Source organism: Quercus robur, chromosome 6 (genome assembly GCF_932294415.1).
Source record: "Quercus robur chromosome 6, dhQueRobu3.1, whole genome shotgun sequence".
Lineage (NCBI taxonomy): Eukaryota > Viridiplantae > Streptophyta > Magnoliopsida > Fagales > Fagaceae > Quercus > Quercus robur.
This window is the reverse complement of record NC_065539.1, coordinates 14,340,946-14,355,156: the sequence shown is the minus strand read 5'-3', so window position 1 is coordinate 14,355,156 and position 14,211 is coordinate 14,340,946. Positions and strand designations below refer to the sequence as shown.

General features: G+C 34.4%; 2 protein-coding genes across 3 annotated transcripts in view; one reads left to right on the top strand and one right to left on the bottom strand.

Annotated features, from left to right (window-relative positions):
- The window catches only part of LOC126732900 (mitochondrial outer membrane protein porin 2-like), a 50,247-nt gene that overhangs the window by 21,597 nt on the left and 14,439 nt on the right, over window positions 1-14,211 (bottom strand). The window lies entirely within an intron of this gene.
- On the top strand, window positions 6,048-14,175 carry LOC126732899 (calcium-transporting ATPase 2, plasma membrane-type-like). Its single transcript, XM_050435954.1, has 7 exons — window positions 6,048-6,663; window positions 9,763-9,817; window positions 9,890-11,838; window positions 11,947-12,105; window positions 12,194-12,365; window positions 12,478-12,776; window positions 13,278-14,175. The coding sequence occupies exons 1-7, from the start codon at window positions 6,490-6,492 to the stop codon at window positions 13,515-13,517; spliced, it is 3,048 nt and encodes a 1,015-aa protein (XP_050291911.1). The 5' UTR covers window positions 6,048-6,489; the 3' UTR covers window positions 13,518-14,175.

Sequence of the window (14,211 nt, the reverse complement as noted above, 5' to 3'; positions counted from 1 at the left end):
ACATCTGTCCAATTTAACCTCTCAAGCAAACGACGTTAAAAGTTAAATTTTTTTTTTTTTGGTTTTCCTTCTTCCTTCGTCCTTCTTTTTCTTGTACTGAACGGCTTCTCTTCCAAACCCAAAACCTTTCTCTTCCAAAACACCCATGACCCTTCTCTTCGAAACCCAAACCCAAAAAAAAGAAAAAAAAAAAAAAGAATATCTCATATCTCCCTCTCTATCACTCTTGGTGTGTGTATGTTTACTTTCTTCTTTTCTGATCTATGATTCTTTCTCTCTCTCGGTGTGGGTGTATCTGTTTCCTTTCTTCTTTTCTCATCTATGATTCTTTCTGATCTATGATTCTTTCTTTCTCTCGATGTGTGTATCTGTTTCCTTTCTTATTTTCTAATCTATGATTCTTTCTGATCTCTCGGTGTATGTATCTATTTCCTTTCTTCTTTTCTGATCTATGATTCTCTCTCTCTCTCTCTCTCTCTCTCTCTCTCTCTCTGTGTGGACAAAAGAAGGAAAGAGGTTGTGACGATGGCTTTGTTGATGTTAAGAGTGTGGAAGTTTCGGGTATAGCTGAAAAGGGTCTGTTTTTTGGTTTGAAACCCAATAGATCTGGCTTTTAATTTTTGATCTTTCCTGTTTGGTTACTAAGAAAATGAGGGAGAAGGGTCCCTTTTTTGGTTTGAAACCCAGAGGCTTTTATTTTTTGATTTTTTGATCTTTCCTGTTGTGTTTGGTTCTGCATTTTAGCTTATGAGTTTTGGATTGGAATTAAGAATTCCCTTTATTATCTTCATTTTAGCTTCATTAATCAGAGGCAACTGCAGATTTGAAGCCGTGGTTCTTGTAGTTGCAGTACAGGAAAAACGAAGAAGAAAAACAACAACAAAAATAGTTGTAACACCGTTTGTTTGGGTTAAATTGGACAGATGTCAAAATTTTAAGTAGGGAACCTAAAGTACTGTACTTAAGGTACTGTATCTAAGTTTTGCTCATAATAATAAGGCAAAAATGAAAAACTGACTCTCTAACTTTCACTTTTTTTTTTCATTTCAGTCCTCTAACTTTTAGTTTTGTTAAATTAGTCCTCTAACTTTCAATTTTTTTCAATTCAAGGCTTCGTTAAAGGTCTGTTACTGCTGGTGTTAAACACACCAAAACGACGCTGTTTTCATGTGGTTTTTATTTTTTATTTTATTTATATATATATATATTTCGGAATTAAAAGAAAATAAGAAAAAAAAAAAAACAATAAGGGGAACGACGTTCCCCTTCCCCTGAATCAAAACAAAACATTAGAAGACTTCTAATCCCTAACTTTGAGAGAGAGAGAGAGAGAGAGAGAGAGAGAGAGAGAGAGAGAGAGAGAGAGAGAGAGAGAGAGAGAGAGAGAGAGAGAGAGAGAGAGAGTTCACCGGCGGACTGAGTTCGCCCCTGCTCTAGACCTTGCCGCCCCTGCTCGCCGTGTAAACCACCTCGCTGCTCTGCCTTGACTGAATCGGTGATGGGTGTGCTTTGCCTTGACTGAATCGCTGCCCCTGTCTCCCCGCCCCGGCTTTCCCTTTTGCACATGCAATTACCAAAATCTTTGACTAAACAGACAATAGAAGAAGTTATGAGAGCCCAGCAATATATGATTTGAAAGGAAAAGAGATCTTTCGATTATCACACAGCATTTTACATTCATTCATTTTTTTTTTTTTTGATGGAAAGCATTTTACATTCATTCTTGAATGTTAATCTTACAGAAACAAGGATACAAATCTATTGTGCATTACAAAACCAACCCACTAGTTTTCTGAAATGAAAAACATTACAACAGTGGAAAAAAAAAAAAACAAAAACAATTGCCCAGAAAAAAAAAAAAAAAAAAAAAAACACATCTTCATGATACATATGGAGATAATTTATATAAAAATTCTATAAGGAGAGAAAAATTCCTAAACCCAAAATTCTATAACACATCCTGATTTCAACTATAAACAATTGCCTTTGAATGCCAATCAAGTCTTCTGGCTTCCTCTCCCTACTTTTACCCACTTTTACCAATCAAGTCCTCATAGTCTTCATGTCACACCCATCACTGATTTAGAACACCCATCACCGATTCTGTCAAGGCCGAGTAGTGAGGTGGTTTACACGGCAAGGAGGAGCTATGGTAAGGCAAGGTAGAGCATACCCATCACCAATTCAATCAAGTCAGAGCAGCGAGGTGGTTTACACGGCGAGCAGGGGCGGCGAGGTCTAGAGTAAGGGCGAACTCAATCTCTCTCTCTCTCTCTCTCTCTCTCTCTCTCTCTCTCTCTCTCTCTCTCTCTCAAAGTTAGGGATTGGAAGTTTTCTAATGTTTTGTTTTGATTCAGGGGAAGGGGAACGTCGTTCCCCTTATTGTTTTTTTTTTTTCTTATTTTCTTTTAATTCCGAATTAAAAAAAAAAAAAACCACATGAAAACATCGTCGTTTTGGTGTGTTTAACGCTAGCAATAATAGACCTTTAACAAAGCCTTGAATTGAAAAAAAATTGAAAGTTAGAGGACTGAATTGACAAAATTGAAAGTTAGAGGACTGAAATTAAAAAATATGAAAGTTAGAGGATCAGTTTTGTATTTTTGCCTAATAATAACTAAGGTTAAAACTTGGGAGACTAACTACTCTCTATTTGAGTTTTGTTGAAGTGGGCTACAACAACAACTATTCCCATTCACCACTTTTACTCTTCTATGATTCATATTCATATTCCAGTAAATTTTTATCAGGAACTCATTTCATATTCGAGCAAGTTAATTTCTTATTAGGAACTCACCAATGAGGCAACGACCTACATGTGTGATTAGAAGAAGTTTTTTTTTTTTTTTTTTTTTTTTTTTTTTTTTTTTTGAGGTGATGCGTGATTAGAAGAAGTTCTGACAAAAATATATGTTTTTATATTTCTTGCATTTCTTTCTTAGGTCTTAATAAAATTTCGTGTCTGGATTCAAAAAAGAAAAAAAACGTGATCAATGTTCATTTATAATCGGTCAAAAGAAACAGACTACCTAACTAAGACCACCGTAATGTGAATATTTTGATTTGAAGAAAGTTCCTCCAAACAACTAGGTGGCAATCTTAAACAATAACAAGTGTCTTGGTTATGTGCATTGCATATAACCAATTTTAGCTTAAAGTTGAAAAGTAACACTGTTAAGTAACGTTACTAACATCTCTCTTAGATGTTTCTCTCACCTAAAACACTTTCTCTCTCCTTCGTTCTGGATTGAGATCAGACTTCAAAGTTCAAACCCCTTTTTTCCTCTCTCTCTCTCTCTCCTCGTCCTCGGTTCCCAACCACATGCTCTCCCTGCTAGTTTGCCCAATCCGTACTGAATCCAAACCAAAAATAACCTCCATTGCTCTCAAATTTTAGCCTAAAACCAAAAAAAAAAAAAAAAAAAAAAATTATATCAACAAGAAAATACCTAGAATCCTTGTTGTGAAAAATAGGCTGGGGTTAATTCGCTTGTTTTATATTTCATAATCTCTCTCATGTGGGTATGTTTAGGGTCTTTGACTAAAATCTCTGTGTGTACTAGATTTTGGGTTTTGCCATGAACCTAGTGGTGAGTTGCTATCAAGTGCCAACTGTTCTACAAAATCATTGTAATATTTGTTTCATCATTGATAAAATTTGCAATCTGTCAAACAAATAAAAGAAGAAGGTTGGCTGGTGCCATTACTAGTGATTTCTGCCATTTAATGTTGTTGGTATTAATTTGGATTTGGAATGAAGGAGAGAGAGAAAGAGAAAGAGCAGTTTAGGTGAGAGAAACAATTGACTGAGAGAGAAGTTTAGTAACGTTACTTATCTAAAATTGGTCATGTGCACCGCAGTGCACATGACCAGGGCACCTGTCATTGTTTAAGATTGCCACCTAGCTGTTTGGAGGAACTTCCTCCAAGCCAGTTTGTATAGTAACTTTATCTAGTATCATAGACTATAATACTCCATTTTGTTTTTTGTTTTTGTTTTTTTTTTTTTTTTTTTGAGAATCATACTCCATTTGGTTTTGGGTTGAATGAGAGTGCCATTGGACCAGTTCGCCATGCAAAAAAACAAACTGCATTTTTAAGAAATTTTTTTATGAGAAATTGAAAAAATTGTAAAAAAAAAAAAAAGTCATTTTTTCACTAACATAATTTTTGTTTTAAATGATTTACTAACATATTTTTAGTAAAACCCATAAAAATATTATGGCCATAATATTTTGGCAATAATTTCACAATAAATTTTTAGTGGAAAATAATACTTGTGGGTCTAAATTAAAGTAGAATCATGTTAATATGTCTCTTTAGGGAATTGTTAATAAACAATTTTAGGAAAGTTTTTACACTATTTTCATGGGAAAAAAATTGTGGAAACAATTAGTTGCTCTTTTCTTTTCGCATAAAACATTTCTAAAAATATTTCATTAACTAATGCTCTTAGGGTATCTATTAACTTTTTTCATTAAAATGTTATGAACATATAATTATTCTTTACAATACTCTATATATGTTTGTCATAGCATCTAAGGGCGACGCCAGTAGGGGGAGGGGGCAACTGCCCCCTGAATTTGTAAAAAAAAAATGCCCACAGTCTCTAGTCTTGGTGATATAGGGGCTATTTGGTTAGATGCTTTAGTAATAGTTTTTCGTGTTTAAACAATATTATATGCATTTCTTCACACCTTTTCACTCACACATATTTCTAAAAAATACAAACAACATCACTAGAACAACTGGTACGTATAAGATAGTATCCTTACCTATGATGGTTTTTATGGTGATAACAATAGGGAAAATAAGAATAAGAATTGGATTTAACTGAGGAAACCCTGACCTCTTGAGACTTAACTCGAATTAAATTCTTTGATGCCTTATTCATTATTGTCTTACTGCTTAAATACAGCAATTGATAACAACAAAAACGAAATACAAGGACTTCTTCCTAATATGAAGGGATATTGTGGCACAACAACCCAACATGCTAGGGACCCACCCACAATTGAAAAACAATTCAAACTAACCAACAATCCTAACGTTACAATAGAGATCTTCCCAAAGATAATAACAAACATCTAAAACAGAGGACTCCAACCCAACTCCAAGTAGATACACGTATCAACAACATTACCAAACGGTTCTATATTCCTAAGTTGTTTGACACTTTGACCCCTCTTATATGAAAAAAAGAAAAGAAAAAAAAGAAGAAGCCCCATTCCCTTTTTAAAGAAACAAACTGGAAAGTAAGTGAAAATGATTTCCTGACACACTGTACTACATAAAAAATATAAAGAAATGTTATGTTAAAAAAATTTCACAACAAATGGTAGGGACTAAGCAATTACAAACCGCGCCACACGTATTTGAAAATTGTTGTTAAATTCATTGAGTACTTCTCTTTTAAGTTTTCAACTTTGTACACATATAAATGATATGTTCACAATATTTTTATAATAAATTTTAAGGTAAAATTGTTATTAATTGTTATTGTTGGGGTAAAAAAATAATCTTAGTATTAAGTTTAAATTTGAACTAATAACAACTAACCACATATGATTTGTTGTGAAAATGTTATGGATGCAACATCTCTTTTCTATATAGTTTTCTCGAAAAAAAACTTTCTATATAGAAAGTTTTTGGTGTCACACTCAATTATACAATTTTGCCTACAACTCGATTATATGGCAAGTTATGATTAGTAAAAGAGTGTCTCCATATAGACTCACCAACCAAATTATGCAATTGGGTGTGGCTCAGAATTTCTCTCCTATATAACTTTTTTGATGGAAGTTCTCTCCTATGTAACTGTTTCCTTGGTTCTTTTGAGTTATGAGTACGTGGCACCAGTCGCCTCGTGCATTGTTACACGTTCCCAAAACGCGTAACCCAAGTAACCGACAAAAAAGAAAAAGAAAAACGTGCGACTGTTCTAACTAAAATTTTTTATTTTTAAATTATTACATTAATTTAATCCAATTGCTGGTAACGAGCACCTAAACAAAGTTAAAAGACTTCCAACGTCCTTAATGGTAGTTATTTTTGTTTTGGACTCCGTCTTTCACTCGACTCCAAGAGATTAGGAAGTAGCAGACCCAGCCAGCCAGTTCAGTTACACCAATTCAGTATTAACCTCTTTTTAAGTAGTGCATCAATTCTCGGATCATCTTCTTCCTTCACCTCTCAATCTCCGAAAAATTTCCTGTTCCATTTACTATTTCCAATTCCAAATAATCAGAAGCAAAAAAGGGAAATTACCCAGAAAGCACCTAACCGACCAACAAAGTCTGTGTGAAAGTCTTCTCAAAAAAAAAAAAAAAGTGTGTGTGAAAGAAATTTCTCTGAAAAGAGAAAGGCTGCTTTTTCTTCGAACTTGCCGCCTTAGAGGCTGCTTTTCTTGCAGCTTTGACAAGTTGTGCTTCCTATATATGAGGCGAGGCATATTTGAGAGAGTTTTAGTCGCGATTTTAGAAGGTGAAAATGGAGAGCTATATTTTGAATGACTTTGAAGTGAAACCGAAGCACTCGTCTGAAGAGGCGCTTCAGAAATGGAGGAAGCTGTGTGGATTTGTGAAGAACCCGAAGCGGAGGTTTCGTTTTACGGCCAATCTCTCGAAGCGATACGAAGCTCAGGCTATGCGCCGTACCAACCAGGTCTCACCTCTTTCTCTAATTTTATTTATTATTTATTTATTTCATTCAACCAATAAATAAAAAATCCACAATGTCCAAATTAAAAGCTTAAAGAAATAGAAATATACGTCACATATAACCAAAGAAATTCAATCTTCTTCTTGAAATAAAACCTCTATAGTTTCTACCTAAATCTCTTCATTCATACAATGAATAAAGCTGAAATTTGAAATTTGAATATCTGGTGTTTGACACGTGGCAACACATAAGATTGCAGCCTACGGTGCCGTATATTATTAGAAAGAGAATAACATTTTTATAATATTTTCGCAATAAATTTTATGTGTTGAGTTGTTATATGTTGTTATATATGAAATAAAAAAATAATTTCAATTATAAATTCAAATTAGAATTAATAACGTTTAAAAAAAAAATTTTAAAACAAATAAGCACATATAATTTGCCCAATTAATTAAATGAATTTATCGAAGTTGAATTTTAGATCTCAAAATTGCTCTGATTGATTCCCCCACGTAACTGCTATCGTTTTTGAAGCCCAACTTACTCTTTTCAATTTTATAATTTCTTTGTCGTCTTTTTCTTTGGCGTTTACAAACCAAACACCTTGAATTGAACCAATTTATTTTTTTCCTTCAAAGAGCAGCAATAGAAAATTCATTACGCAACCTTTGCTTTGTCACAATAGTTTGACCCTCATTCTGCTTTGACTAGTCTCCGTCCGAGGTTGCCAATCTTCATCTCTTGTCTATTAAAAGTAGGAGAATGTTAACCAGTACCTAGAGAATGTTAAGGGCAGAAAAGACAAAAAAAAAATTTGTCTGAAAAAGTCAAAAAATAATTCAAACAGTACTTACTAAACTGAAAAATTGACATAAATGGAAAAAAGACAAAAAAATGTCAGAAAAAAGTAAAAAAATTTGTGCTTAACGGGCACCGGACGGTGCCCGTTAACCCTTAAAACTAATTATCCCAATCTTCTTTTCTAGCTAAAATGATACCTCCTTCTTTATTCTTTCGTAAAAGCAAGGTAGATGGCGGGATTGTAAGTTCCAAGACTCACTAGTTGAGTGTGTAAATTCAAGACTCTCAAGATGCGTTGCTTGTATAAATTACCAATTAATTTTTTTCGAATGCCGTCCATAAAGAAGATCGCATGCTTCTTAGCTGTATTTGTATACCTTTTTCTCTTTCTCCGCATGTATTAAAATACTTTTAATATTTAAATATATATATATATATATATAGATATATTTATATATATTTGATTAGCAATTATGGCCAACAGCAGCCGTTGCACAAATTTATAGTCGTAAAAAAATTTAATATGCATAATTAATTTTAAACTAACTTATTTGGTCTATTCTACAGAGAAATATTGAACACGCTAACTTAAAACATGATCATCTTATTTCTCAAAAAAAAAAAAAAAAAAAAAAAAAAAACATGATCATCTTTTTAATTTGTGGTGAGAAAACTAGCCACCTTTTGGACAATTTTAAGTGTTGTTTGTACCGACATGCAAGTTTGGCTTCGGTTTTTTTTTTTTTTTAAAGAAAATTTGTATCTATTTAGCAACCTTGGGGGCAATTAGGCCAATAGATCTATTATTATTATATCTATATCTATATTCTGCATATTACTATGCTTCTGTTGAGTCACATTAGCAGTAACATCATTCACTTGTTTTCTACTTCTTATTTTCTTTTTCTAAACTCTTATTTTCCCAATTCAAAAAAAAAAAAAAAAATCTTCTTTTTCCTGTTAGTCCACATTTAATATTTCACTTTCTTCAACTTTTCTCCTCCCTCTTTATCTCCCCCACTACTCTCTAGTTTATCTCTTTATCTCCCCATTACTCTATTTTATTGTTACACTTTATCATTTTCTCTTTCTTATATTTTGACTCTTCTTTTCTTTCGATATTATTTCTTGTATTCAATCCATATTTTCCCCACAAAAAACTTTGAGTAGTTACTCTCTGGTGGTTTTTTTATTTAAATGTGTTTTGATATTGTGTGTGTGTGTGTGTGTTTTTTTTTTAAAGTCTTCTCTCTCCCTATTATAATTTTGGTTGAATTTTGATTTGGGTTAATACTCAGTTTTTTTGTAAATAGAAATTTGAATTTATATCAAAACACAATCTATATGACTATGAATTTGAATATGCCTACTAATTTTTTGAGTTATAAATTATTATAAAGTACATATTTATTTCTTTTGTTTCATTTTAATTTTGGTTAAGATAACATTGTAATTTTATAATAAATTTTTATTATTACGATAATCTCATTATTTGTTAAGAGATGAGAAATTTGAATAATAAATTTGAAACTTGTAAAGTTTAGTTGTATGTAAAATATAAAACACTACAATAGAAGTTAGAAAAATATAAGTTCACCATAAAAAAAAATTAATCAAACATACAAAATATATTGGTATGATATATTTGTACTTTATAGAGACAAAAAGATAAAGAATACTTGTAAAAATATCTTAAAATAAATAAATAATACTTGAAGTAATTTTATATGATTTGCTCCCATTCTTTGGCTCTTGCCATTGGCTTGTTTATCATTTCATGCTTTAATCTCATAGTTTTGAACCATTTTTAATTATGTTTGGTGCTTAATAATTCCATCTGTTAGAAAAAATTCCATATAATTGTGAATAAATTTTAGCAAGCACAGTGGAAGCACAACCATACAAGAATACAAAGAGTTACTTAGAAACTCTTTCTCCTTGAAAGGAAAAATCACGGAACAAACTCCGAATAATTTCACTATATTAAATAGAGATTACAACACTTAGAGATACAATTTGAGTAAAAAAAAATTCTCTTTTTCTTTTCACTCCCTACTCTCTTTCTTACCATGTATCTCTCACAATTTTATCTTGTTCTCTGTATTTTTTTCCTTCTCTTTTGCTTGCTCTTACTCTTTTTTTTTTTTTTTTTTTAAGACTTTGAATACAAAATGGAAATCCAGATACCTGAATTCCTTTTGTGCAGATGGATTAAAAAAAACCGAACTGTACAGAGGTTATGATCGTAACTTGGTTAAAACTTGGGAGACTAACTACTTTTCTATTTGAGTATTGTAGGAGAAGTTAAGGGTTGCTGTTTTAGTTTCCAAAGCTGCATTTCAATTTATCCAAGGTAAGTTTCTTCAAGGTTAATGTAAATTTAGATTATATTAAAAGGTTCTCCATTCTGACTATGATGATGCAGGCGTGCAACCAAGTGACTACACTGTACCCGAGGAAGTTAAAGCTGCAGGTTTTGGAATTTGTGGTGAAGAATTGGGATCTATTGTTGAAGGTCATGATTTGAAGAAGCTGAAAATTCATGGTGGAGTAGCTGGTATTGCAGAAAGGCTCTCCACTTCAACCCTCAATGGGCTTACTACTGATAGTGATTTGCTGAATCGTAGACAGGAGATATTTGGAATTAATAAATTTACTGAGAGTGAAGGGCGGAGTTTCTTGGTATTTGTTTGGGAAGCCCTTCAAGACATGACTCTTATGATCCTTGGAGTATGTGCTTTTGTGTCTTTGCTCGTTGGCATAGTTATGGAAGGATGGCCAAAAGGGGCTCATGATGGCCTAGGAATAGTTGCAAGCATCTTGTTGGTTGTTTTTGTCACCGCAACAAGTGATTATCGTCAATCTTTACAATTCAAGGATTTGGACAAGGAAAAAAAGAAGATTGCTATTCAGGTTACGAGAAATGGATATAGGCAGAAGATGTCAATATATGACTTACTTCCTGGTGATATTGTACATCTTGCTATCGGTGACCAAGTCCCTGCAGATGGAGTATTTGTTTCAGGTTTTTCTGTGTTAATTGATGAATCAAGTTTAACTGGGGAGAGCGAGCCAGTAATGGTGACTGCGGATAATCCTTTTCTTCTATCTGGAACTAAGGTTCAGGATGGATCATGCAAGATGATGGTTACTACTGTTGGGATGAGGACCCAATGGGGAAAATTGATGGCAACTCTTAGTGAAGGTGGAGATGATGAAACCCCATTGCAGGTAAAATTGAATGGAGTGGCAACAATCATCGGTAAGGTTGGACTTTTCTTTGCCATTGTGACTTTTGCAGTGTTGGTGCAAGGATTGATGAGCCGTAAATGGCAAGATGGAACTTACTTGAGGTGGTCTGGAGACGAAGCTTTGGAAATGTTGGAATTTTTCGCCGTTGCTGTTACAATTGTTGTTGTTGCTGTTCCAGAAGGGCTTCCATTGGCTGTAACATTGAGCCTTGCCTTTGCCATGAAAAAGATGATGAATGATAAAGCACTTGTGCGCCATTTGGCAGCATGTGAGACTATGGGATCATCCACATGTATTTGCAGCGACAAAACTGGGACACTAACTACCAACCATATGGCAGTTGTAAAATCTTGCATTTGCATGAATGTCAAGGAAGTGAACAAACCTCTTGATGCTTCCAGCTTGTGCTCTGAACTCCCAGATTCTGCCGTGAAAATTCTGCTACAATCAATATTTAATAATACTGGAGGAGAAGTTGTTGTAAACAAAAGTGGCAAATCTGAGATACTGGGAACACCCACTGATACTGCTTTGTTGGAGTTTGGCTTGTCACTTGGTGGGAATTTTCATGCTGAGAGACAAGCATCTAAACTTCTTAAAGTTGAGCCGTTCAATTCTGTGAAGAAACGTATGGGGGTAGTACTGGAGCTTCCTGAAGGTGGTTTACGAGCCCACTGTAAAGGTGCTTCAGAGATAATATTGGCTGCGTGTGATAAAGTGATCAATGCAAATGGTGAGATTGTTCCCCTTGATGAAGCAACCATTAATTATCTTAACGATACAATTAATCAATTTGCTAAAGAGGCACTACGAACTCTCTGCCTTGCTTATATGGAACTAGAAAATGGGTTCTCTGTTGAGAATCCCATCCCAGTTTCGGGGTATACTTGTATAGGAGTAGTGGGTATTAAAGATCCTGTACGTCCTGGTGTTAAGGAGTCTGTTGCAGTTTGTCGTTCGGCTGGAATTACTGTACGAATGGTTACAGGAGACAATATTAATACTGCAAAGGCTATTGCTAGGGAGTGCGGGATTCTCACAGATGATGGTATAGCCATTGAAGGTCCAGAATTCCGGGAGAAAAGTGAGGAGGAAATGCTCAAAATAATTCCTAAACTTCAGGTGATTTCTTCATTTGTTTTTATGGAACATCTGCAAATTGATTGGATCACTCGGTAATAAGTATGGTTTTTTCTAATTAGTAACAATAAGGTTTGACTTTATCTATAGGTGATGGCTCGATCTTCACCTCTAGACAAGCATACTCTAGTAAAGCACTTGCGTACCTCATTAGGTGAGGTTGTTGCTGTAACTGGTGATGGAACAAATGATGCCCCTGCACTTCATGAAGCCGATATTGGGCTCGCAATGGGCATTGCTGGGACTGAGGTGAGTATATAACAATATTGTCTCATATTCCCATATGAAAGCATAGGCACACATTGTGAACAATTCAACTAATCTTTACTAAATTCAGGTGGCTAAAGAAAGTGCTGATGTGATAATTCTAGATGATAATTTCTCCACGATTGTGACAGTTGCCAAATGGGGACGCTCAGTTTACATAAATATTCAAAAATTTGTACAGTTCCAGCTGACTGTTAATGTGGTTGCATTGATTGTCAACTTCTCTTCAGCTTGCCTGACAGGTTAGAGCAGCCCACATGCTATTTGTTTTCATTTGGAACTTGCCTTCGTTTTATGTCAAAAGAACCATTTTCTCATTTCTGCTAATACCTTTACATAAAATTGTGCATTCAGGAACTGCACCCCTCACAGCTGTTCAGCTATTATGGGTCAACATGATCATGGATACATTGGGAGCACTTGCACTTGCAACTGAGCCTCCAAATGATGACCTGATGAAGCGTGCACCAGTTGGAAGGAAAGGGAACTTTATCAGTAATGTCATGTGGAGGAATATCTTAGGGCAATCTTTATATCAGTTTGTGGTAATTTGGTTGCTTCAGTCAAAAGGAAAAGGGATATTCCATCTTGAAGGCCCAGATTCTGATCTGATCCTGAACACACTTATTTTCAATTCATTTGTCTTTTGCCAGGTAACTTTTTTCTGAAAGATCTACAACAATGATTTGTCATAAACCCTGTTTAATTAGTATAGAGTGATCTATGTTAATGGGAAATGATGTTATCTTTTGAAGCCTAAAACCAAAAGTTTTGCTCCATTTCCTATGATAGCAAAGTGACCTAAATAGGGTGCATATAGATTGCTAAAATAGATTTAGGTTCTGAAAACTGATCACCACACTTCTCTTTTCCACTTTATCAAATGGACTTGACAAGTTTTCCACATGTCCTGTGCAATTTAGTTCAAGACACTAATCACTAGTACTCCTCTTTTGCATAGAGTTCCTTAGTTTGCATACTTTGCAGAGGATTTAAATTTATTGTTGCAACTTTTTGCTTAAACACGTGCATTTATCTAAATTTACTCTAGTAATTCACCGAGTCACAAAGATTAGTGAACATTGAAGTATTTTCTATTTCTTAGTTATAAGATATATTAATTAGCTTACAACAAAGTGATTTGATTCTTACAGATTTTTAATGAAGTAAGCTCACGTGAGATGGAGGAAATAGACGTTTTCAAAGGCATACTGAATAACTATGTTTTTGTGGCCGTCCTTAGTTGCACTGTAATCTTCCAAATCATAATAATTGAGTTCCTGGGAACATTTGCAAACACAACGCCTCTCACTTTTGCACAGTGGTTCCTTAGTGTATTCATTGGATTTTTGGGCATGCCAATTGCTGCTGGCTTAAAGATGATCCCTGTATGAGCCACATGTGTCAGAAACGGATGGGGGTAGTACTGGGGCTTCCTGAAGGTGGTTTACGAGCCCAGGGGGAATGTGCAGAATAGCACATTGAAGAGGGAGAATATCGTAAGTTAAGATGTGTTAGAAAGAAAGTTGGAAACTAGTATCTCAAGTTTAATAAACTCGATTTCAATCTACAGATCTTGAGTCTTATAGACTCGAGTTCCAAAAAGTAAAACCTCAAGATCTGAAGAAAAACAGAGGAAGAACGATTTGAGGCACGATTTGAAGAAACGAAGAGACGATTTGAAGAGGAAGATCTGATTTGAAAAGCCACGATCTGACGATTTGAAGAGGAAGATCTGATTTGAAGAGGCACGATCTGGTTTTCAAATCTGCTGTTGAAGAACAAAGAAGAAGAACGAAGAACGATCTGACACTCCGAAGAACGCAAGGAAGAAGAAGAGAAACTCGAGTCTCAAAAACTCGATTTCCACAAATTTTTATCTTGAAACTCGATTTTTAGACAGTTGAGATGCTTTGAAACTCGAGTTTTAAACATTCGAGATGCTAGTTTTTAACATTGTTTTGAAACGTGACAGCTAACTAAATTTTTTAATATTTAATGTTATTTGAAAATAAAATTCACGAGCCCACTGTGAAGGTGCTTCAGAGATAATATTGGCTGCGTGTGATAAGTATGGTTTTTTCTAAT

What these genes read in the sequence shown, in the direction of transcription:
- LOC126732899 (XM_050435954.1), top strand. Translation starts at nt 6,490, where the DNA reads ATGGAGAGCTATATTTTGAATGACTTTGAAGTGAAACCGAAGCACTCG. An exon ending in TGCATTTCAATTTATCCAAG is followed by an intron (nt 9,818 to 9,889) that starts GTAAGTTTCTTC and finishes ATGATGATGCAG; the next exon opens with GCGTGCAACCAAGTGACTAC. An exon ending in ATTCATTTGTCTTTTGCCAG is followed by an intron (nt 12,777 to 13,277) that starts GTAACTTTTTTC and finishes TGATTCTTACAG; the next exon opens with ATTTTTAATGAAGTAAGCTC.